Source organism: Oncorhynchus gorbuscha, linkage group LG06, assembly GCF_021184085.1.
Source record: "Oncorhynchus gorbuscha isolate QuinsamMale2020 ecotype Even-year linkage group LG06, OgorEven_v1.0, whole genome shotgun sequence".
Taxonomy (NCBI): domain Eukaryota; kingdom Metazoa; phylum Chordata; class Actinopteri; order Salmoniformes; family Salmonidae; genus Oncorhynchus; species Oncorhynchus gorbuscha.
Window position 1 is genome coordinate 67,929,268 of NC_060178.1, and position 26,697 is coordinate 67,955,964.

A 26,697-nucleotide genomic window follows, 5' to 3' on the forward strand; every position below is an offset into this window, starting at 1 on the left:
TGGTGCCATCTTTAATGTTAATGTTTTTATTTTGATATATTATGCACACAAAAAGTACATAGTGCTGCTAATTGTATTTGTTGTTTTCAATATAAAACTTGGTGAAATGATTTCAGTGTGTGTATCAGTACTTCTTGAACATTTCCAGCACATTTTAACAATACCGCGATAATACTGATAATAGTGACATTACATTTTCATACCATTTCATCTCTAGTCTCCCTTGAGCTAAATTTGCAAACTTGAGTGAGACAGCCTCATAGACAGCCTTAGCAGCGAAAACAAACCTTGGGTTAATACAAAAATATCTGCATCATAGCATGCTTAGGGACAGGCAGCAGAACAAAATTAACCTGCCCTCTAAACCTGGGCTAAAATTAGCCATATTGAATATGTGAGAAGAGCAGAATTGGGCACAGGCCAGGGGTTGATTGACATAAGAGGCAGAGCCCATTCATTGTACAAAAGAGAGCGTGTGAAGGAAACGTGTTTGTGAACTGTACGTATGTATGACTCGAGGGCCTCGGCTCCGTCCAGAGTGAGATCATTTATTTATTTGATTTAACCCTTATTTTACCAGGTCGGTTGACTGAGAACACATTCTCAATTACAGTAACAACCTGGGGAATAGTTACAGGAGAGGGGATGAATGAGCCAATTGGAAGCTGGGGATGAATAGGTGGCCATGATTGTATGAGATTGGGAATTTAGCTAGGACACTGGGGTTAACACACCTACTCTTACCATATAAGTGCCATGGGATTTTTTTGCGACCATTGATTCAATTTAACGTCCCATCTGAAAGACTGCACCCTACACATGGCTATGTCTCCAATCACATATTCTTTTTAGACCAGAGACTACTGGCTCTCCAACAACACTGCCAGCAGAACTCTTCCAAAAGCTTCGACTTTCTGACCTGAAATCATCACTGACGTCATGACTTCACCTCGTATTTTTCTGAGTTCCCAGTTGTTTTGAATGCAGCAATACTACCATACATGAATCTGCAGGTAGCTAAAGCAAACTAATTAGGTTCCGCGTTAGCTAATATTAGGCTATAACTAGCAATGCAAATACATTTCTGATACCAATAATATTACTACACAGATCATACACGTATTGTTAGCTAGCTTGCTAATAACCGTACGCTTTAACTTACATTTTAGTCATTTAGCAGACACTCTTATCCAGAGTGACTTAACAGTAGTGAGTGCATACATTTCCATACTTTTCCCCCCATACTGGTCCCACGTGGGAACCGAACCCACAACCCTGGCGTTGCAAGCGCAATGCTCTACCATCAAAATGTAGCTAGACTTACCCATATACATGGATGAATGCTTCTCCCTCTGTCAAGGATGGTTTGAAGATGTAATCCTGAGACAGGTGTTTTATTTAACAGCCTTCTGCGTTTTCTTTTTGAACTCTCCGCATTTGACAATCTCTGCTTTCAACGAGCATTCCACTGATTTCAAAACTCTGTCAACGACACTGTTGATCACCGTTTCTTCCCTACCTCTTTCATCAGAAGACTCTACAATGTCTGGTTCAATTAAACTGTTTTTACCTAAGTCACGGATTACCTCATTGTATGATTCATTTTCGGACAAGTCAGAGAGCATCAGCATGGCACGATCGTCTTCCTCAACTTTATCCCACTGATCTTTGTCGATTGCTGCCCTGAAGTGAATAGTGTTATGTTGAGAGCAGTAGCAAAACTTTTTTCAGTTCTTCATATCTTTCAAAACAAGTTGTGGTAGAAAGCATTATCCACACATACTGAGCAGCTCATGTTATTTTTTATTGATTTATTTCACCTTTATTTAACCAGGTAGGCTAGTTGAGAACAAGTTCTCATTTACAACTGCGACCTGGCTAAGATAAAGCATAGCAGTGTGAACAGACAACAACAAAGTTACACATGGAGTAAACAATAAACAAGTCAATAACAAAGTAGAAAGAAAAATAAAGAGTATATACATTGTGTGCAAAAGGCATGAGGAGGTAGGCGAATAATTACAATTTGGCAGATTAACACTGGAGTGATAAATGATCAAATTGTCATGTGCAGGTAGAGATAGTGTGCAAAAGAGCAGAATAATAAATAAATAAAAACAGTATGGGGATGAGGTTGGTAAATTGGGTGGGCTATTATAGTCAGAAGCATGCTACATGGCAGACCAATCCGAACTCATCTCTCAGCATGTCCAGCCCATCAATTATTTCAGCCAATCATTGCTAGCAGGAAGGTTGTATTTCTTATTTACAGATGGCATACAAGTTATTAAGGCATGTGACTTTCAAATTACAGAAGGCATTTCTGCCACCCAAAAATATAATAATCAAATTCAAAATGCCTCTCCTGTGAAGTAGTGACGTGCGACAGACACCTAGCTTCTTGAAACAGGTCAAATATAAAATCTCTCAACCCATATAAAATAACTTGAAAAAGCTTGTATCCCGGTTATGAGAAACCCGCATAAAATGCCTGTGATATGCAGATCGTAGACAGGATACTGTGGCATGTAAACATCTTATCCTGTAAACTGTTGTTTTCACGGTCTGTGGATGCTCTATTTCACACATCATGGGTGTTGCGTGAGGTTTTCATCCGATTGTCAAATCAATTCAAAAATTAGGCTACCTGTGCAGTTCGATCAAGCAGAATTAATTTTGCTGATAGGCCTACTCCATACTGGACCGTATAGACAACTGGCTACTTTCACCCCTAAATTATAGAAGTTTCTACTTAGAATTTCCAACATTTGTTTGTCAACTATAGTTAGATACAAGCAGCTTCTCTTCAGTTATAACTTATTGCACAAGAAGACTAAATAAAGTAGCACTCAACAGAAGAATATCTTACATCGATAGAATGAATGCATCAGTAATCTAGTTAGACAAATTTACTGGTGTCGTTTCATTTAAGGACCGGGCAGAAAACAGAGTAACTACAAAATAGTGGAAAGATTGGTCCATTCAAACATTCAATCAAACAGTAACTGAATGCCTCAATGCCGGTCTGCCTGCTTTAAATAGCAAGCTATGGGCATGTGACTGTCTCTATAGGAGCATTCCATTTTTGTGAACGGGCTGGTGAGTGTTTCAATGAACTGTTTCAATGTCAAATGTAAGAGGAGCTGCGTACGTATCATTCTTGGGGCATCAAGTTGGATTCTCTGGCCCAAAGCCAGATGTTTCAGATTCTTGGAACTCATTCCATATTGGAAAGAAGACCACTATACTGACCCACACCTTCCGCTAATCATTTAATTACCAAGGAGGACAAAAAAAAGGTTATTTGATTACTCCAACATTACTCATATTGTGTGAGCAAAATGTGACTTATTCATGTCACTGCACTTCTACAGCTAACAAGAAATGTAAAAAAAAAAATGTTATTGTGAATCGAGAATATTTTGGTTTGGTTCTAGTATATGTTCTAAAGACTGTAGTATTACTATACGATAGTTTTCACTGTAGTGTCTTTGCTGACATGAAAAGTATACTACATTATTCAGTGTTTATGAAGACGACTGTAGTATTTACTGTAGTGATTTTGTGGACATGAACTTAGTATATTGAAGTAACACCTGCCGGCTAGGGTTCGCCAAAAATGTCCACTACCAGGCTACGTCAGTTACTGTTTAAAGAGGGGAACAACTCAACCAGAACACAGGTTCGTGACAGGTCACCTATTGTGTTGGGTCAACAGTTGAGTAATGCAACAGAACAGACACCTTAGCAAAAATTGAAAATTCTTAACGTCTAAATTAACATCTAAATGTTATATACGTTCTAGGCCCATTAAAATGAAACAATACAGAGTAAGATATAAAGAACAAGTAAAGTTTATTAAAGCGTGTTTGACACATAAATAACACATTAACAAGAGTACACCAAAATGACTTGGATCTGTTACTTCCACTAGCTAGCTGTGACGACCCTCCCACTTTGTCTGCCGTATTCTCTCTTTGTTCTTGTTTCCTTATTAGGATTCCGGTGGGCGGAGTTGAGAGGGTCGTCAGTTACATGGGAAACACCTGGGACAGGTGTGTCCTAGGATAAATAGACCTCTTCCACATTCATGGAAGAGACTCTCCATGCAGACACCTTTCTAGATTTTGTTGTGTTTCTTGGTGGCGTTTTGGTTGTTTACTTTGGCACCTTTCAACACCCTGCATTATCACATTCATGCATGCAAAACACTCACTTACACACACCATTGTATATTATACTTAGTTACTTAATAAATATATATTTTATTACTCCTTGTCTCCCTTTTGTTACGGGCTTTGAGCCGGTTTGTGACAAGTGGGGGCACACACACACACACACACACACACACACACACACACACACACACACACGGCCTTAGTGCTATTAGCCCATAGAAACACATTTAAATACAGATTCACTACATAGAACAGATAGTCCCACCAAAAAATATAAAATGAAGTTTGTTCTGAAGTGTCTGTCCTATATCTGAGAGATAAGATATTTAACCTCTTATTTCCATCCATTTTTTCAACTGGTACAGGGGGACCTTCAGACAAGTCCTGTGAGGCCTGTCTGCATCCTAGAACTAAAGAGTCTCACCTTTCCACAGAGGGGTAATATTCCTAAACAATATCATAACCACCACCGATAAAAGACAGTACTCTGTAGCAGTCTGGCCAAGGCTTTCGACTCTGTCAATCACCGCATTCTTATCGGTAGACTCAATAGCCTTGGTTTCTCAAATGACTGCCTCGCCTGGTTCACCAAATACTTATCCGATAGAGTTCAGTGTTTCAAATCAGAGGGTCTGTTGTCTGGACCTCTGGCAGTCTCTATAGGGGTGCCATAGGGTTCAATTCTCGGGCCGACTCTTTTCTCTGTATATATCAATGATGTCGCTCTGGCTGCTGGTGATTCTCTGATCCACCTCTATGCAGACGACACCATTCTGTATACATCTGGCCCTTCTTTGGACACTGTTAACATTCAAATGAGCTTCAATGCCATACGAAACTCCTTCCGTGGCCTCCAACTGCTTTTAAATGCTAGTAAAACTAAATGCATGCTCTTCAACTGATTGCTGCCCGCACCCGCCGGCCCGACTAGCAACACTACTCTGGATGGTTCTGACTTAGAATATTTGGACAACTACAAATACCTAGGTGTCTGGTTAGACTGTAAATTCTCCTTCGACTGACATTAAGCATGTCCAATCCAAAATTAAATCTAGAGATGGCTTCCTATTTCACAACAAAGCCTCCTTCACTCATGCTGCCAAACATGCCCTCGTAAAACTGACTATCCTACCGATCCTTGACTTTGGCAATGTCATTTACAAAATAGCCTCCAACACTCTACTCAGCAAACTGGATGCAGTCTATCACAGTGCCATCCGTTTTGTCACCAAAGTCTCATATACTACCCACCACTGCGACCTGTACGCTCTCATTGGCTGGCCCTTGCTACATATTTGTTGCCAAACCCACTGACTCCAGGTCATCTATACGTCTTTGCTAGGTAAACTCCCACCTTATCTCAGCTCACTGGTCACCATAGCAACACCCACCCGTAATACGCGTTCCAGCAGGGATATTTCACTGGTCACTCCCAAAGCAAACTCCTTTGTTTGCCTTTCCTTCAAGTTCTGCTGCCAATGACTGGAATGAATAAAAAATAAAAATCATTTTTGCATCACTGAAGCTGGAGACATATCTTCAAGCATCAGCAGTCAGAGCAGCTTACCGATCACTATACCTGTACACAGCCAATCTGTAAATAGCACACCCAACTACCTCATCTCCATATTGTTTTTATATTTTTGCACCCCAGTATCTCACAGGGGTGTGCACATCGACTCTAGGGGAAAAATACCTTGCCATGGAGTTAAATATAGAAGGCACACATGCCACAAGTGCCCGCCATCCTCACATGACCATAGATATGGGTAGAGCGCACATCTGCCACGAGTGCCCTCTCCCGCATCCACGTCACCAAGCAGGGAATTCTGTACAAACATTGAAAACCAACTTCCAGTTTCTTTTAGCTTTACCAGTATAAATCATCAATAAATCAAACTACTGATTTTACATACCAAGCCACTATCTGGCTCAGACAATCGTGTAACTGGAGAATATTCTGTGAAAGGCAAGGAACCAAAGTTTCCCTGATAGACATGGTTATGGACAGCGAAAAAGGAGAAGAGCAGAGTGAAGAGGAAAGATGTGTGTTGAGGAAGAATGGCACCAAGTACAAACCGTATTCTGCCTTCTCCGATGGCTCAGAAATTGAACCTGATGAGAGTGAAGATTAATTACCTGTAGTGGCAGGGGTGGTGAAAACCGTCGAGCCTCAACCTGATGGTCATGCAAAGGATGGTGATTCGGGCCCAGTGAGAGTGACATTTTTGGACAAAGTGGATCCTTGCCTTTTGGCTGATCCATACGTAGTCTCAGGCTGGGTAGAAAAGAAGTTGGGTACTATTAAAAATCGGTGACGGTAGCTCGAAGTGGACTTGTCATGATTCCGTTTAGAGGGAGCGGGCGCTTTGTGTCATACACTGGCAGGCCCCGGTGGCAATAAAACCAAAAGCTTACCTTGACTTGGAAGAGTTCAAGTTTTGACTATACATTGCCAGATAGCTAAAATAGCATCCCTCTCTGTTATAGTAGGCTAAACTAGCTAGCTGCATTCGCTAGCTAAATGAAAAAAAAATAGCTACAGTCGCTCACCATTTTAAAATAAATTAAATTGATAAAAACTGTTCAACTATTGTCTCAGAGTCAAATACTAACCACATTGTATTCACTGTAGTGCTAGCTAGCTGTAGCTTATACTTCCAGTACTATATTCATTCTCTGATCCTTAGATTGGGGGGAACAACATGTCAGTTCAAGAGCTCTGATAGGTTAGAGGACATCCTCAGGAAGGTGTCATTACTGTATAAGTCCATGGAAGGGGGTGAGAACCATGAGCCTCCTAGGTTTTGTATTGAAGTCAATACCCAGAGGAGGACAGAAACCAGCTGTCCTCTGGCTACACCATGGTGCTAACCTACAGAGTGCTGTTGAAGCTACTGTAGCCCTTCTTTGCAAAACAGTGCGTTTTAATCAAATATTTGGTGAAGTGAATATATTTAGCATAGTTTTACCTAAAATGGATAACTTTAATGTTTCACTATAATTATGAAATTCACTAAGGATGGTCCTCCTCTTTCTCTTCCGAGGAGCCTCCACTGGTTGCTGGGGATCAGAAATGCCCAGTGCAAGAGAGACAGGTTGTGGTTGCCAGAGTCAGAGCAGAACAGAAGCAGTCGTATGCTGAGGCAGTGAAGAGAGCAGAGGATGATAGGTCAAGAGTGAGAAGTAGGTCTAGGCCAAAAGAGTGATACGAATTTGTGCTTCAGTAGATTCAAGTTAGTCACATGCACAAGTACAGTGAAATACCTTTCTTGCTAACTCAAAACCTAACAATGCAATAATGAATGACAATGATTATGAAATAAGAAATGATAAACAAGTAAATAAGCATACTATATACAGGAAACATTTCAGTTCCAATATATTTACATTGTAGAATAAGAGAATACTTTTAGATTAGATTCAACGTTGTCAAGTACAGTACAACCAAATATAGTTAGCACCTGACTAGAGACGCAAATTAAAGAGTACAAAAAATGTACAAGTGAAACAATTAAATACAATGTATATTATTAAGTGGGATGTATGAATGTGCAAGGCAGGGCAGATATAGATCTGTAACAGTTTGGGTCTAGAGTGTCTCCCCCTTTGAAGAGGGGGATGACCGCCGCAGCTTTCCAATCTTCTGGGATCTCAGACGATATGAAAGACGTTGAACAACAGTGGCGGTGGATAATTTTAGAAAGAGGTTCCAGATCGTCTAGCCCGGCTGATTTGTAGGGGTCCAGATTTTGCAGGTCTTTAAGAACATCAGCTATCGGAGTTTGGGTGAAAAAAAAGGCGGACACTTGGGCAAGTTGCTGTGGGGGGTGCAGGGCTGTTGACCGGGGTAGGGGTTGCCAGGTGGAAAGCATGGCCAGCTGTAGAAAAATGCTCAATCTCAAATATTGTGGATTTATAAGTGGTGACAGTGTTTCCTGGCCTCAGTGCAGTGGGCAGCTGGGAGGGGGTGCTCTTATTCTCCATAGACTTTACAGTGTCCCAGAACATTTGGGAATTTGTACTACAAGATGCAATTTTCTGTTTGAAAAAGCTATTCTTTGCTTTCCTAATGCAGTACGCCACAGGATGTTTTTGTGCTGGTCAAGGGCATTCAGGTCTGGAGTGAATCAAGAGCTATATCTGTCCTGGTTGTAAATTGTTTGAATGGAGCATGCTTATTTAAGATGGTGAGGAAAGCACTTTTAAAAGAATAACCAGGCATCCTCTAATGACGGAATGAGGTCAATATCCTTCAAGGATACCCGGGCCAGGTTGATTATAAAGTGTTTTAGGGAGCATTTGACATTGATGAGGGGTGGTCGTTTGACCGAAGACCCATTATGGATAAACGCAATGAGGCAGTGATCGCTGAGATCCTGGTTGAAACAGCAGAGGTGTATTTGGAGGGCAGGTTGATCAGGATAATATCTATGAGGGTGCCCGTGTTTACGGATTTGGGGTGGTACCTGGTAGGTTCATTGATAATTTGTGTAAGATTGAGGGCATCTTGCTTAGATTGTAGGACGGCCGGGGTGTTAACTTGTTGGAACTACCCATCCCGGAGAATTGTCATCAACTGACACTAATTAGCATAACGCAACGGACAAAAAAATCTTACTAGAAAATATTCATATTCATGAAACCACAAGTGAAATATATTCAAACACAGCTTAGCCTTTTGTTAATCACCCTGTCATCTCAGATTTTGAAAATATGCTTTACAGCCAAAGCAAGACAATAGTTTTTGTAAGTTTATTGATAGCCTAGCATAGCATTATGCCTAGCTAGCAGCAGGCAATCTGGTCACGAAAAATCAGAAAAGCAATCAAATTAAATCGTTTACCTTTGATGAGCTTCGGATGTTCACTCACGAGACTCCCAGTTAGATAGCAAATGTTCCTTTTTTCCAGAGAAGTAATTTTTGTAGGCAAAAATTAGCTCCGTTAGTTCTTCACGTTTGGCTCAGAAAACGACCGGAAATTGCGGTCACCACAAACGCCGAAAAATATTCCAAATTAGCTCCATAATAGCGACAGACATGGCAAACGTTGTTTATAATCAATCCTCAATGTGTTTTTCAAATATCTATTCGATAATATATCAACCGGGACAGACCGGGTGGAAAAATGGCTACCTCTTGTCTTTTGCGCAAGAAATACACAAAGAGCCATCAGGTGGACACTGACGCAATGTTGTTGTACACACTCTTTTTTTCAAAATAAATGCCTGAAACTATGTCTTGTGATACTAGACACATTAAGGAAGCCATAGAAAAAGGAATCTCGTTGATATCCCATTCACTACTCAATAGGGAAGCGTAGGAAGGGACTCATTTAGAAACCGCTGCGTTCCTGATTGGATTTTTCTCATTCTTTTGCCTGCAATATCAGTTCTGTTATACTCACACTATATAAAGCCTTGACGAAAATGTATCCTCCTGTTCCGAGGATGACGGTCCATACGTTAAAAGGACTAACATGTCAACTACAGAACTAAGCCAACCTCCGCGTGAGCTGTGGTTGCGAATGGTATGAAATTTGACCTCTTATTCACTACAGAAGTGATACCTCCTAGCATTTGAGTTAGCAACATCAGCTGCAAGCGTGGGCTAGGAAAGAACAGACAGTGTATCCAGTCTACCACACAACAACGTTACTACAACATACCCAATTTACCACCTGAGACATTCTTCAAAGGACTCGGTTGGGCAACACGGCCTTCCATCTACCACCAATATTTATTGCATTTTCCTTTTCGAAATGGGCGGTATTTTAAAATGCACAAGATATGATATAGACGTCGCTTCTCCCTTTGTTCCTCAGTCTTCCTGCTCTTTCACTCAAACCCAGCCCTTTTTCTTCGTGTAACCAGCTGTCATATAAGTTCCCTCCTCTAGGGACGTTTTCCTTCATGATATAATTTGTAATCAAGGTATGATTCATTCTGTGTATATGTAATTCTGTGTGATTAGTTAGGTATTTAGTAAATAAATAATTACCCCAATATTTTATTGCTGATTCAAATTGTTAGCCAGGGTTCGTGAAGATAACGAAGAAATTACAACTTTTAGATGAGATTGAAATAAAGGGTGACAATTAATATTGACTGCTATTGATGTAAAACATTACTAGTTCTTTAAGAGTTTATTCGGAAGATAAAAGCACTATAAATCTTATTTCGTGGTGCCCCGACTTTCTAGTTAATTACATTTACATGATTAGCTCAATCAGGTAATATTAATTACAGAGAAAGTGTTTTATAGAATAGCATGTCATATCACTTAATACGGCATAGCCAAAGACACGACAACGTGTTCCTGGTTCGAGCCCAGGTAGGAGCGAGGAGAGGGATGGAAGCTATACTATTACACTGGCAATACTAAAGTGCCTATAAGAACATCCAATAGTCAAAGGTACAGTGGGGAGAACAAGTAATAATAATAATAATAATTTTGATACACAGCCAATTTTGCAGGTTTTCCTACTTACAAAGCATGTAGAGGTCTGTAATTTTTTATCATATGTACACTTCAACTGGGAGAGACGGAATCTAAAACAAAAATCCAGAAAATAACATGATTTTTAAGTAATTAATTCGCATTTTATTGCATGACATGAGTATTTTTTTCATGCTAAATAAAATCACCAGCGGGATGCTAGTTAGGGATCCCTGGTGTATAGTATGATGTTGATGAAAGGCTATACCACATTCTAGATTCTACTTGTCCTCTTAGTCCAGTTGGAGGTCCAGTGTGAAATGTTTGGTTGTGAGGAGTAGCATCCCAGCAGCATAGGCCAAAAACTGTGTCAAAATGATTGATCTCGTTACAACGGCAGATTATCCTGGGCAACAATGTCATGGGGACTAAAGCATTTCTAAGGGAGTGCGCTTATATTGTACTCTAGTCTATGGTTTATCAAGCTTTGATATTTGAATAATGGACTATATTATTCACAGTAATCAACACACTCCATTTAATTAAAAGAAAACCTGAACAAAGAACACATTTACCACAAAAAGGCAACAACATCTTCCCAAATACACATCTTAACCTCGAGAGGTCTAAGAACAAAATTGTAATTGCTGATCACACTAATACATCATGTGCAAATGTCCTGCTGTTTCAGTGATTGAGCGTTTAAAATGTGATTAGAGACTGAGTGTGTATAGGGGCTGTACAAAAATTCATGATTGTAATATGGCAAAAATTGAAGCGCAGTGAATGAGTGTGAATGTTAATGTGGAGACACTTAGCAAAGGAGCTTAGTTTTGCGGAACATACAGCATTTCACCTCATGGAGAGTGACGAGAACCTAATGTATCTGGATATAGTATGAAACACCCAAGTTGGTATCGGTGAATATACATAAGCAGTTCCACTCAAAACACACAGTTAGGCTTTCACTTTGTTTAGTATAATTCAGAAAGGTTACACCACGTGTACATTTATGCACGCTGTATAACATTCTTGTCATTTGCTAGCTAGCCAACTTCAGCAAACTCAGTCACGTCACACATTAAACCTGCAGCATTTTCGTTTGAGCTTTTTTTTCTACTGGGATATGTCATGATAATGTTGTTGATGGGTGATTTCGCCTGGCTCAGAAAAAGTTGTCTTGTCTGGGCACTACTTATATGTACAACACTGTTTCCGAGGTCAGACAGGCTGTACCAGACAAAATTCCAGGCAAAAGGAAATAATGTGCGACTTGAGATAAATGCAAGAGATGATTCAACAACATGAACATGATAATCTTATGGAAGTGCAGTGATAATTTTCAGATAGAACGGTTAGCAGCCATAGGTGTGTCTGTGACGGCCAATACAACACGGCTTGGAACACTGCTCGTCCAAGCAGCATCCAGGGTTTAAACCACCAGTTTTATAATGTACTGTATTAGAGGATACCTTTTCTTAATCTTTTTATAGGGCTTTGGATTAGCCTTAGCTAAGTGTATACTTAACGTCACTGGCTCATAACGGTATAATAACCAAGCCTGTCTGTATTGATATTTGTGAGTAGGAAGAGGGCCTAGTGATGTAACAGATCTTACTTAAATTGCAGGGGCAGCATTGTTGGTCTAGAGGACCCCGAGGCTCAGTTTGATTCCGGCAGATTCATTTAGCTTCCTTGGTTATGCAACACCATCTCGGCTTTCAAGCAGTCGGACCAGCCTCTGGATCACCTTTGACTCATCACATGGGTGGCCATAGCTACTGAGCTACACTCCCCTGATACTGTAGCAGCTTGAGATGAAACAGAGAAAGAGGTCCTCAGAGATCTGAGTAATAACACCCCAGGAATGCAAACATTACCACCACCATTGGTAATAAAAACAGATAACAAGATCTTGTTAAGTTATGAAATTAAAAGTCTGAAATCATTGGTTAATCCAACATAAATCACTACTGTGCTGTACATTTGACCAGAAATGTTTCTCTATGTGACATTTTAAAGCGAAGTCACAGATCACCACATGTCCCTAGAGGAAATGGTGACCGAATATGTAGAATTAAACAGGCAGTGATTTAAACTCTACATTCCACCCCTTCTCTACTGTGCTGCATTTACTTACACATACTATATACTGTATATAGCATTGTGCCACTACCTACTATTTATTATCCATGTCACTCAAATCTTGCCTCACAACAAATATGAGGGGAAATGAATGTATAGCACAGAGCAGTCTCCTTACAGCTGGTACTGAGGAACTGCTTCAGTTACACTAATGTAACTGACATAAAATCAATCCATCAAACGTGAAAGACTAGGCACCAGATTACTCAAAGAGAAGACACATGCAGCTACATTTACAGTTGAAGTCAGAAGTTTACATACACCTTAACCAAATACATTTTAACTCAGTTTTTCACAATTCCTGACATTTAAATCAGAGTAGCAATTCCCTGTCATAGGTCAGTTAGGATCACCACTTTATTTTACGAAGGTGAAATGTCAGAATAATAGGAGAGAGAATGATTTACTTCAGCAGTTATTTATTTCATCACATTCCCAGTGGGTCAGAAGTTTACATACACTCAATTAGTATTTGGTAGCATTGCCTTTAAAATGTTTAACTTTGGTCAAACGTTTTGGGTAGCATTCCACAAGCGGCACACAATAAAATGGGTGAATTTTGGCCCATTCCTCCTAACAGAGCTGGTGTAACTGAGTCAGGTTTGTAGGCCTCCTTAGTCGCGCACACTTTTTCAGTTCTGCCTACAAATGTTCTATGGGATTGAGGTCAGGACTTGATGGCCACTCCAATACCTTGACTTTGTTGTCCTTAAGCCATTTGCCACAACTTTGGAAGTATGCTTGGGGTCATTGTCCATTTGGAAGACCAATTTGCGACCAAGCTTGAACTTCCTGACTAATGTTTTGAGATGTTGCGTCATGATGCCATCTATTTTGTGAAGTGCACCAGTCCCTCCGGCAGCAAAGCACCCCCACAACATGATGCTGCCACCCCCGTGCTTCGAAGTTGGGATGGTGTTCCTTGGCTTGTAAGCCACCCCCTTTTTCTTCCAAAACATATAAGGGTCATTATGGCCAAACAGTTCTATTTTTTGTTTCCTCAGACCAGAGGACATTTCTCCAAAAAGTATGATCTTTGTCCCCATGTGCAGCTGCAAACAGTATTCCGCTACTTTATGGCAGTTTTGGAGCAGTGGTTTCTTCCTTGTTGAGCGGCCTTTCAGGTTATGTTGATATGGAACTCGTGTTACTGCGGATATAGATACTTTTGTACCCGTTTCCTCCAGCATCTTCACAAGGTCCTTTGCTGTTGTTCTGGGATTGATTTGCACTTTTCGCAACAATGTACGTTCATCTCTAGGATACAGAACGCGCCTCCTTCCTAGGCGGTATGACGGCTATGTGGTCCCATGGTATACTTGCGTACTATTGTTTGTACAGATGAACGTGGTAACTTCAGGCATTTGGAAGTTGCTCCCAAGGGTGAACCAGACTTGTGGAGGTCTACAATTTGTTTGAGGTATTGGCTGATTTCTTTTGATTTTCCCATGATGTCAAGCAAAGAGGCACTGAGTTTGAAGGTAGTAGGCATTGAAATACATCCACAGGTACATCTGCAATTGATGCAAATTATGTAAATTAGCCTGTCAGAAGCTTCTAAAGCCATGACATTTTCTGGAATTTTCCAAGCTGTTTAAACGCAGTCAACTTAGTGCATGTAAACGTCTGACCCAATGGAATTGTGATACAGTGAATTATAAGTGAAATAATCTGCCTGTAAACAATTGTTGGACAAATGACTTGTGTCATGCACAAAGTAGATGTCCTAACCGACTTGCCAAAACTATAGTTTGTAAACGAGAAATCTGTGGAGTGGTTGAGTTTTAATGACTCCAACCTAAGTGCATGTAAACTTCCGACTTCAACTGTATGCACCAAGACCGCGCACATCTCTGACTGGAATACAGAGTGAAAGTTGGATTGAAGTTGAAAGATGAAAACTAGTTGAAAACTAGTCAAGATATTGTCACGCATATGGAAGATGGTTACGCCTCAGTGGTGGACAAGATTTAGGATATTGAACTGGTCACACTAGTTCAAATTACACACCATGTCACGCAAAAACTTTACATTTCTTGATTTAGATCCCTTACAGTCACCATAAACTATAAACCTTGAGATCAATGTGAAAATGGTCCTCATTCTTTTCTCAAATGTTCCATTTCTTTCACGTTTACTTAAACAACCAAATAAAAGGTCATCTCTCAAAATCACGTACTCCAAAGCATTGTTTTTTCACTAAACTCACCCCTATCCTACAGGACCAACCTCCTGACAGATTGTATGATAATAGCTTGACGCACAACAGGTGAATTTTGGCATCATTAAGTATTAAAATGTCCCCTTTGTTAGGAAACTGAGCACGTGCCAGATCACTGGGGCAGACTTTGATATGGCCGACCTATATCTAAGGGAATACGGGTTGCTCGAACTGTGGCCAACTGCCGGGGCAATACTAACACTTTGAGATATATATATGCTCTTCAAATGGTGATGTTTAGGCTATAGACGAAGACGGATAGAGAAGGGACCCTTAAGTTGACTTAGGGCTAAAGGCTGCTGTGAAAGGGCAGCAGGGTAGTCAGTGTAGACAAGTATGAGAGTACCTAGGCTTAAAGGGATACTTTATTTAGGGTATTTTCCTACTGTACTTACCCAGAGTCAGGCAAACTCATGGATACCATTTTATATTTGCATGCAGTTTGAAGGAAGTTAAAAGGTAGCATATTGTTAGCTTAGCGCAACTACTGGAGGACTCTGGGTATCTACTAGTCAGCTCCTCTCAAAGCAGGGAAATAGACCTAACTACTCCAAAGCTGGGCACTTTGTAAAGTATTCTTCACAATTAATATTTTGATTATAGTTGTTTGAAAAACATTTCCTTTTTTTAAAATTCTCTGAACTATACATTTAATTAATCCACTGAGACGGTGCAAACAAGGATTGGCTGTGCATGAGTGTCTACACAGCTGGCCAGTTTTGAACATGTTTGCTAGATATTAAGTAAGTGTGAGAACAGTACATCAACGACAAACCCAACAGAAGAAGGAGTACATCAACAGACTGACATTGCTCATCAATGGCAATATTTTTACCTCGCAGCCATGACTGAAGATTGTTGACACCATTGGAAGTATTTTCAAGCTATTAGCTAGCAGCTAAGTGTGGTGAAACTTGTGTTAAATCGACGTTCTACCATCACCACAAAATTTGCAATAACAAACCAAGTTACTGGTCGGCTATTATCTTCCAAACTTCAATTGAATGATCCGGACCAATTGAAACAAAGGCTAGTTCCCTGAATATAGAAAACATTTCAACCAAAGACCTCAGAAAGTTAGTAGTTTGATGTGATATTTTTTATAGAGGGTCTGTTGAGAGGATGGAACTGACAAGTCAAGATGAGACGTTTCCTGAGGGATATACAGAAGTCCCATCAGTGGAGACTGTACGCACACCAGAACAAAATGGAATGTGGTTAAATGTGATGATCTTACATTATTTGATTGAATTGTAGTTAGCTGCTCTCATGATAAAATTAGATAAGCCTGTTAATTTGTCATGGATAGGCTATCCATTTAGGGTGACCACATGAAATATACCCAAATGTGGGAGAAGAGGATGATATTTTAAAGACATTTGCAGTTTTGGCTACATAAAAGTTTGGGGGACTATTCAGCTGACCAACCAAAAATGAGACGGTAACGTTATCCTATGCTATTATATTTGGTTCTGTTATGCAGAACATTAATTAAATCAATGTGATCTTCTAAGACGTTGACTAAACTTGACCGACCGGCTTGATTCGGTCTTTTGCAGCAACATTTTAAATTATGTTTTTTCCATGGGATAAAAGTAGAGACTCCGAGCTAGAAAATTGTATATCATACACTACAGTTAAGGAACAATGGGAAAGTCATTCTGCTGTGAAAGTTGATGAACTTTTAACCTCACTTTTGAGAAAATGGCCCTTGAATTTTTTGGTACACCTACTGGAGTGCTCTTCTTTGTCCACACCCATTCAGCATCGTTCAAACCCTCTCTCCCACCCATCTCTGTAAGGATTCACATGGGAGGCCATGACCTAAATAACCAAAGCTTTCAAGAATAAATGCTGGTTTATACTACGGGGTGAGTTTGGAAATTTAATCTGGAGTGCCAGAGTGTGCTATAGGCGTTTGTAAAACTCAGCGCTGTCAGATTGCGCTGAATTTACGAACGGATGTTTCGCTCTGTACGCTCTGGTCGGGGAGTAGGGTTGATCCGAGCATTCTGGCCTAACAGCAGTTAAGCACCCAAGCTAACTGGCTAACATTGGCTAGCTACTTCCAGACACAAATGAGAGAACATCTCACTCTGGCCATTTTACTCGCCCTAGCAGAGCTGGTTAGAATATTTTTATGTTATCCAGAGTGTTGGTGACTACTACGTACAGCACACATAAAGCAACGCAATCTGTGTCTTACAGCCACTCTCCACCAGGTGTAGCACTTCTCTCGCCATTTAAAAATAAGAAAGGGACAGGGTAAGGGGGGATAGCTAGTCATTTTTTGCATCATCACTGCAAGCCATCAAGACTCTCAAAAGCAGCGACAGCCGCTGTTTACTCCTGAAGATAACTTTAGCGTTGCCCGAACAACACGATTCAAATAGGTATGTAATGACATTATATAAACTCTATTTTATTTACATTTTAGAGGTGATAAATTGGACAGATTGGGTGAAAAAAAGCTGAAAAAAGTTGTTTCCCCACACGACATCTCTCCCTTTCACTATCACGCAATAGGTTTCGCTTCCCCACCCGCCATTTTTTAAAAAACCAGATAGAGCTCATTGCCTTCTTGAATCATACAGAGATGGGCATCATGAAGGTCTCGTCATTGCTTTTGTTGGAAAGGGGAGAAATTGTGCTTTACAATGGTATTGATACTACAGTTGATCTGGAAGTATTATGTGTTTTGGGCGCTAAAATAAGGTATATTGTACAGACCAGAATGATGTACACAAGTGAGTTAGTAACCGTTACATGGGTGGACCCTTCTCCATCTCTGTCATGGATGCCATGGTTGCCCAAGACGTAATCTGGAGACAGGTGTTTTATACAACAACCTTTATGTTCTCTTCTCTTTTCGACCCCATTTGCAATCACCCTGGGCGGCAGGGTAGCCTAGTGTTTAGAGCGTTGGACTAGTAACCGGACGGTTGCAAGTTCAAATCCCCGAGCTGACAAGGTATAGATCTGTCGTTCTGCCCCTGAACAGGCAGTTAACCACTGTTCCTAGGCCGTCATTGAAAATATTTATTTGTTCTTAAACTGACTTGCCTAGTTAAATAAATGTAAAAAAATAAAAAATAATAAATAAAAATCCAGAAATTACTCCATCTCCTTAGCGATCATACTCTAATTGCACAGATTTCAAAACGTGGCCCCCAGAAAGAAAGCGCAAACACTTATGCAGTTCTACTACGTGATATCTTTAAAAAAAGCAGTGTTAGAAAGGATTACCTACACATACTGACCAGCTCATGTTATTGACAGAAGCGTGCTACATGGCAGACCAATCCGAACTCATCTCTCGGGAAGTCCAGTCCACTCATTATCTCAGCCAATCAGGCTAGCGGGAAGGTTGCAGGCTTTTTCCGTAGCTAAACCAACTAGGCTCGTAATTTAACAATTTTATTATTATTTACCGATGGCACACAAGTTAGTTACTAAGGCACATGAAAGTTCACGTTCCAGAAGGCATCTCTCCCATAAAACTCATTTTGATTAAAAAATAAATTTAAAAAAGTTTACATTCATGCCTGTGAAGTGATGACACACGCCTAGTTTCCTGAAACGAGTCACAAATGAGCAACATTGTGAGAAGTGGCGGCTTGATGCTCCGGTGCATTCCGGCAGCACTACACCCCTACACCTAACGAGTTAATTGAAGCGCACCTAGCCTACTCTTTTGCCTCATGCAAAATTGGGTGATGAAGGATCAAGGGACCACATGTGGCTGTTTTATGAAAATCTGGGAATATGTGGCCAAGGAAACTATTGTGGTGGTCTCGGGGAAAGTAAAACAGTTAAGTCTTTCAAACTGCACGTCGATACATAAAAATGGTATCCGTGTGTTTGCCTGACTATGGTAAAGTCAGACATAACTCAAAATATCCCTTTAAGTGCTATGATAGCTGCTATTCTGGAAACCTACAGTAGGCAGAATCTACATTCGACATAAAAATATATACAAATACATAAATTCAAATGTAGTTTTTTGTAGATTACTGTAAAGAATCCTGATTGCATATGATCATGTTTCGGTAAAGTCAAAGCCCAGAGGGGATCCAATGCAGTGATTTCCACAATACAAACACAACCTACACTTTCTTAGCCCAGGGAAAACATTACATTTTTCACGTCGGGGAAAATGACTTCAGTCACGCCATTTTCCTGACATCACATCTACTCCGTCTGTTGAGGAACAAGAGCTTTGTGCCTTGTGTCATCACAGCTCACAGCAAGGCCACTGAACTCCAGAGAGTCGCACTCTAGCGCTGGATACCAAACAGCCCAAAATAGGATAGCACACTTCTTGTTGTCAGCTTAATGCAACCAGAAATTAGGTTAAATGGTACTAATCTACACTATATGGGAGCTTGTTTTATTTTTATTAAGGGTAACGATTCTTGAAAACAACCCCATGTTGATTAAAGTTTTCGGGAATTTGAAAGTTGTTTTATTTCCATCTTAACTTTGTTTGAATTTTCTCAAGGGGTGAATAACAGAATTGTACTCTAACAAGAGCAAAAAGGATTAAGCAAAATCTAGGAAGGTATACTAGCACTATTTGACAGTAATATGGCTATTTTCAGCTCCAAATATCAGACTGCACTCCTATCAATGTTAACCCCTTAGACTCATTTCCATTAGTGTATATGGATAGGGCCAAAGTGAAATGTTTCTAACAGAAGAACTAAATGGATGCCCATAGTAGCAATTAAGAAAATAACTCTTTGGAGGTGAAATTATCAGACCAAAAGGTTAGGACAACAGTTCACCTGACAAGACTGAATCCAAACATTACACTGTTGATTTTATGTGCATTTTACATTAATTGTGACTCGTTTCAGGAAACTAGGCATATGTCGTGGGTCACTACTTCACAGGAGAGCTGTTTGAACGTAATGCTTTTAAAATCAAAACGCGTTTTTGGGCAGAAATGCCTTCTGGAACATGTGAACTTTCACATGCCTTAATAACTATTTGCAAATACTAATAAAATAAAATTGTTAAATTACGAGCCTAGTTGGTTTGTCCACAGAAAGACAGCAACCTTCCCGCTAGCCATGATTGGCTGATGGGTGGCCTGGACATGCCGAGAGAAGAGTGTGGATTGGTCTGCCATATAGCACGCTTCTGTCTAGTTGAGCTGGTCAGTATGTGTAGGTAATCCTGTTTAGCACAGCTTTGTGTTTGTTTGTGTGTATATTAAAACTGCATAAGTGTTGTTCTCCACTTTGTGGAGAACTGAGTTGAGTATGATAGCTAAGGAGATAGAGAAAGCACCCATCTCCAGATTACATCTTCAAACTAAGGGCAACCATGGCATCTGACGCATCCAACCACGAATGATGTATACGGGTAATAGTCTAGCAAGCTACATTTTCTGATATTACACGTTTCTAATTTTGACAGAAAGAGCCATTTGATTGACTAGCTAAAACCTAATGTTAACTGACTAACATTGATCTTGGTTGGTTAGCTACCTGCAGATTCATGCAGGGAATTAACATCATGACTTGTGATTACGCAAGTCATCTTTTCAGTGCTTTCTTAAATTTAGTCTGGCCACCTACCGATTTCAGAGCACTCTCAGAGGGTGCCAGAGAGCGCAGAATAACTGATGAATTTACAAAAACACCTGTTTAATATGGCCGGTGTCAGTAAATGGTCGGCAAAAAAAGCGTAATTAAATTGTTGCCAGCAGCAGTTAGTCACCAACGCTCTAGATAACCAGCTCTGCTAGGGCGGGTAAAATGGTCAGAGTGAGGTGTTCTCTCATTATGTGTATGGAAGTAGCTAACAAGCTAGCCAATATTAGCCAGTTACAAAATATTGAAAAGTGAACATTTGGACCCCCGGGTGTGTGATTTGCTTGAATGACATCAAAGCAGTATTTTTTATAATCCTCAATATCTCATCTTTCAGAAAAATAATAATAATACTCCTCGATTTACAGCAAAAGTAGCCTAATTAGTGGGAGGGATGGGGGCATCTTTTTGTTGCGTGCGGTACTCAGGTTTATAACGGCTGTCAGTCAAAACCCATACAGCAGAAGTGGAGAACCAGAGCTCTGACGTCATGTATAGCATGTTACTGTACAGCCACTGCGTTCCAATTTAGGTGCATATCATTGAAAAAAAATCTTCCATTTCTAAACCGTAAACGGGATGACAAGAGCTGTGAGTAGAAAGGGCTACTCAGACACTCAGTTTGAGAGCTGGTTAAAACTTCAGATACTGGTAATAACATTAACTACAAGTCTCTTTTTTAATGGTACCTTTAACCCCTTTTCCTCCCAAATTTCGTGATAGCCAATTGGTAGTTACAGTCTTGTCTCATCGCTGCAACTCCTGTAAGGACTTAGGGGAGGTGAAGATCGAGAGCCATGTGTCCTCCGAAACACAACCCTGCCAAGCCGTACTGATCGCTTAACCCGGAAGCCAGCCTCACCAATGTGTCAGAGGAAACGCTGTACAGCTGGCCACCATAATGAGTCGCTAGAGCACCATGGTACAAGCACATCTCAGCTGGTCAAACCATCCCCTATCCCGGACGACGCGGAGCCAAATTGTGCACCGCCTCATGGGTCTGTGACACAGCCTGCGATTGAACACGGATCTATAAGGATGCCTCTAGCACTGCCTTAGACCGCAGCACCACTCGGGAGGCCAACTACAAATCTCTACTTAACAAATATCTCTTCAACTTGAAATATTTTCAGAAAAATAATAATCTGTTGGCTGGGAAAAGTTTTCTTGAAATGAGTTTAAACTGTTTGCGGTAAACCCATCAAACAGAATGGTTAACATTTCGGAATAGATGCCTCGTTTCCCAGGTAGGGTTGCAAAGGGTCGGAAACTTTCTGGGAAATTTACAGAAAATTTCCCATGGGAATAAGCCCTGGAATTTGGGGAATTTTGCTTAAATTCATTAAAAAGTTTAACTTATAACAGTGAACCTTTTTTTGTGGGATACACAAGGCAAATCTGGGTCTTGTGGCATATTTTGGTTAAAGTATCTCCCATTCAATGGAATTGCAATCCTCTGCATGCAAAGTGCATTCTTTCATCACATGTGCAGTGCACTCTTCAACACATGTACGGCGGATTCTCAAGAGCTTGCACACTAATGAGATGCTATTGAGCCCACACTACTACACTGTGAGCCAATGCTTTCTGGTAAGTTTTGATTACAATAGTGGGTTGGGTGAATATATTTGATATGACATAGATGCTTTTTTGTTAACTAGTAAATAGTAGCCTACGGCAAATCATTTCAAACTTGTTAACAATTTCTACTCGTTTGTTTTTACTACCATGTGGGTTTAAGCTTGCTTGAGCCTGCTAACTGAAGATTGTTAATTCACCTGTTTCCATACGCGTTTCATTTTCAAACATTTATCTTACAAAGGAGTTGTTTAAAACTTCTTAGGGATAGGGGGCAGTATTCGGAAGTTTGGATGACTGAGGTGCCCAACGTAAACTGCCTGTTACTCGGGCCCAGAAGCTAGGATATGCATGGTAGTATTGGATAGAAAACACAAAAGTTTCTAAAACTGTTAAAATAATGTCTGAGTATAACCCAAGGACAATCCATCCAGGATTATTTTTTTTACGTCAATGGCTTTTCCAATGCTTTTCTATGGGGAAGCCAAATTATTAGGACCCAGATTGCAGTTCCCATGGCTTCCACTTGATGTCAACAGTCTTGAAATTGTTCGATTTTTTTTGTTGAAAAATTAAGAAGTAGTCGTATTCTTTCTAAGTGTCACGCACTTTTGGTGCGTGTGAATGAGAGCGCGCTCCGCGTGGTTTTTCTCCGGTATTGGAAACAGTTTATTCCATCTTAACTTTTATCGATTCTTTACATTTTAGGGTACCTGGAAGTTGGATTTTACAAAACGTTTGGACCAAGTTTACAGGTAACTTATTAGATCCTTTGTAGGCATATTGGGCGAGTTGGAACAGGTATATTTCTGAATTTTTGGGATATAAAGGATTTTATCGAACAAAACGACCATTCATTGTGTAACTGAGACCTTTGGGATTGCAAAAGGATGAAGATCTTCAAAGGTAAACAATTAATTTTATCGCTATTTTTGACTTTCGTGATGCATCTGTTTGGTTGGAAAATGTTTTTCATGCTTTTCATGCTTTTGTCCTCAGATAATCGCATGGTATGCTTTCGCAGTAAAGCCTTTTTGAAATCTGACAAAGCGGCTGGATTAAAAATAACTGCATCTTTAAACCGATGTATAACGCTTGTATTTTTTATGAATGTTTATTATGACTATTTCTGTAGTTTGAATTTGGCGCTCTGCAATGTCACCGGATGTTGTCAAGGTGGGTCGCTATCAGAACGCATGCACCAGAAAGGTTAATCCAACTAACTATTTATCTGCACATGGAATTGTATTTGTTCCCCCCTCCTCCCTCATTTTTACAGGAAAATGTCTCAGGCACCATCTGTGTGGAGACATTTCACTGCAGCTAATGTAGGAGGAAAAGCAGTGTACATTTGCAAATACTGTGCCAAATCATATGTGAAGAAGCAACAAAGATTCAGAATCATCTGGCCAAGTGCATAATGTTCCTTTGGCGCTCGCAACAAGCAATATCTGACAAAAGTCCCACTACTTCTATTTGAGGTGAGAATTATGAATCAGACACCTTATCGATAGCAACAGATCATGTTCCGCCTGGAATCTGAAGTTTTTTTTGACTCAATGGAGGAACGTAGTCAGAGAAATGCTGATGAATGTCTTGCTCGAGCTGTGAATGCAACTGGTTCACCTCTGATGCTCACAGGCAATGTGTATTGGAAGAGATTTCTGAATGTTCGTCACCCAGCATACACCCTTACAACCAGACATGGTTTATCTACTCATTTGCTGGTGCAGAGTCCCATGGAGTTCAAGTGAAGGTCGAGCAAATTATAGAGAAAGCAGACTGTATTGCAATCATCTCTGATGGGTGGTCGAATGTTTGTGGGAAAGGAATAACATACTACATCATCTCCACCCCTCAACCAGTATTCTACAAGAGCACAGACACAGACACATTGGTCTCTACATTGCAGATGAGATGAAGGCAGTCATCAATGACCTTGGACCACAGAAGGTAATGGCACTGGTGACAGACAATGCTGCGAACATGAAGGCTGCTTGGTCTAAAGTAGAGGAGTCCTACCCTCACATCACCCCATTGGCTGCGCTGCTCATGCATTGAATCTGCTCCTCAAGGACATCATGGCACTGAAAACACTCTACAAGAGAGCCAAGGAAATGGTTAGGTATGTGAAGGGTCATCAAGTTATTGCAGCAATCTCACCAAGCAAAGTGAGTAGAATAAGAACACCACATTGAAGCTGGTGTTGTCATCATGTTTGACAGTCTCCTGGAGGGGAAGGAGTCTCTCCAAGAAATTGCCATATCACGGTCTGCCGAGATGGACAGCCCCATCAAGAGGATCCTCCTGGATGATGTATTTTGGGAGAGAGCGGTAAGCAGCCTAAAACATATAGCAGTAGAAGTTGCACAGATTGAGGGCGACAATGACATCCTGTCTGATGTTCAGACTCTGCTTGCAGATGTAAGAGAAGAAATTTGTAGTGCCCTACCCATTTCATGGTTGCTCCAAGCAGAGAAAACTGCAGTTCTGAAATACATCAAAAAACATGAAGACTTCTGCCTGAAGCCCATATACACAGCATACATGTTGGACCCCAAGTATGGTGGTAAGAGAATCCTGTCTGGTGCAGAGATTAACAAGGCCTATGGTGTCATTACTACAGTGCCTCGCCACCATATCCAATGCAAAAAAACATCTACATTTAAATGCTATATTAATTTGCATATATTTCCGTTAATTCCCACTATGGTGCCATTTATTTTATGCTAACATCTGTGCAACCTATCTTTTTTTCCAATGGACCATTTTGATTTGATTGTGTATGGGAAAAGTAGAGCAGTATTACAAAAAGTGACATCACCAAACAACCAACTGCACTTAAACACACCAGGCACATTGCATTTTAACATTTAACCACCACTTGCCATCACAAATCAATATGGGAAATTCATCAAAATGAATTTGAATTGTTAACCAATCTCAAATCAGACAGAACAATGTATGGCCAGGAGCATCATAAGCCACCATTACACTGTCCTTTCTCCTTGTGAAACTCACCCAGTAGCTGGACCCCTCGGGTCAGGCCGTAGACGTCTATGAGAGCCCAGAGTGGCTCGGAGGCATGGACCCCGCAGAAGAACAGTATGGGGCTAGAGTCAATGATACGGTAGAAGACCCGGCCCTTCTTGTCCACCCAGAATGAGATGATGTTGCCCTCGTTGGACAGCTCCTCGGGCAGGGCCTTGGCCCAGAATCCATTCTGTGAGACAAGGTCTGGGCAGGCGTACTTAGGCAGGTTGTCTGGGTTGATGCGGGACGGGTCCTTGGAGGTGAAGCCCAGACGCAGGGCTCCGCTCCAGCAGCACTGCTTCTTAGTGATCTGGAGGAGAACAGGTAAAGGGTTTTGTACCATTTAAAACATGATCAAATAGAGTTAAGCTGGTGAATAACCTAAAAACCATTCCATTAGTCGTGGTTGTCTAAGATTTATCACTCCACATTCTGGTTGGCCATATGTTAAAACTTTGACAAACAAAATGGTAAACAACAACAAAAATAGACATGTCTGTTTATCATCTGGCTATTCTTGTCTCACCTCATTTAAAACCTCCATTTACACTGCTTTCACCGTGTAAGATAACAGTACGGCTCACATGGCAATGCTTCCCATGCGTTCACTTTCGAGACATAGATGGACTGATAGGTGAAGTGGAAACGTTTGCAATGCTGCTTTGGCCCACACAGAATCAGGGTAATAAAGGCAACATATACATAGTGAGAGAGACAAACAAAAACATTTATGGAAAACAGTTAGACTAAAAGAAAGAGATAAAGGAGTTTCTGCTTATAAACATGGTCCACCTCCCAGTCTGTCCATACCTTGAGGCGGACCTGCTCGAACAGGGCAATGGGCCGGTTGCTGAAGGTGATGGCGTTGCAGAAACTGGCCTGTCTCTTGACGGTCCTCTGGGCCATGTCCATGATGATCTGGGAGCCCTTGGCACTAGGGTGGAAGAGCAGTGGAAAGGAGGACCTGCTGCCTCCACACTGCTGGATAGGCAGACATCTCTTGGTGGGCTTATGGTTGCAGCGGTGAGACGTGGTGGGGAAGGGGCCACCCAAAGAATCTGAAAAGCAGGAAGCATAGGGGGAGTTTGTAGATATAACTAAGAGCATTACTTAAGAGATCAGAAAAGTATTACTGAACAAAATATAGGAACCTAAATACTTCCAGCTGTTGTCTGGCATCCACTGTATAAATATGCACAACGTCAATATAGCAATGCATCAGCAGTACACACACAATCAAAACTTCCTTTTTTCAATTGGTGATGACTGGGTGTATGTGCCTTTAGTAAGCATTTAACTCAAGCTCCATTTTCAGAAATCATATCAAGGAGTGCAAACAAAATGAAATATAGTTATGTTAGTCATCTCGATTTTCTCAGATAAAAACACAAGGATAAGAGCTGCTTGGTAAGCAGAAAGAATTGTGTAGCTGCGAGAAACTCGTACAAAATTAGGTCATTTCTGTAATAGGCAATTTCCTGTAACACCTATATTTTTTGCTAT

The 26,697-nt window shown here is 40.7% G+C and overlaps 1 protein-coding gene across 1 annotated transcript in view; it reads right to left on the reverse strand.

The window, feature by feature from the left end:
- LOC124038259 (E3 ubiquitin-protein ligase NEURL1-like) overlaps positions 1 to 26,697 on the reverse strand; it is a 59,246-nt gene that overhangs the window by 23,162 nt on the left and 9,387 nt on the right. Inside the window, exons 2-3 of the mRNA XM_046353892.1 lie at positions 26,005 to 26,252; positions 25,183 to 25,504 (exon numbers count right to left, since the gene is read on the reverse strand). Coding sequence (XP_046209848.1) covers positions 25,183 to 25,504; positions 26,005 to 26,252 — 570 coding nt within the window. The remainder of the gene's footprint in view (positions 1 to 25,182; positions 25,505 to 26,004; positions 26,253 to 26,697) is intronic.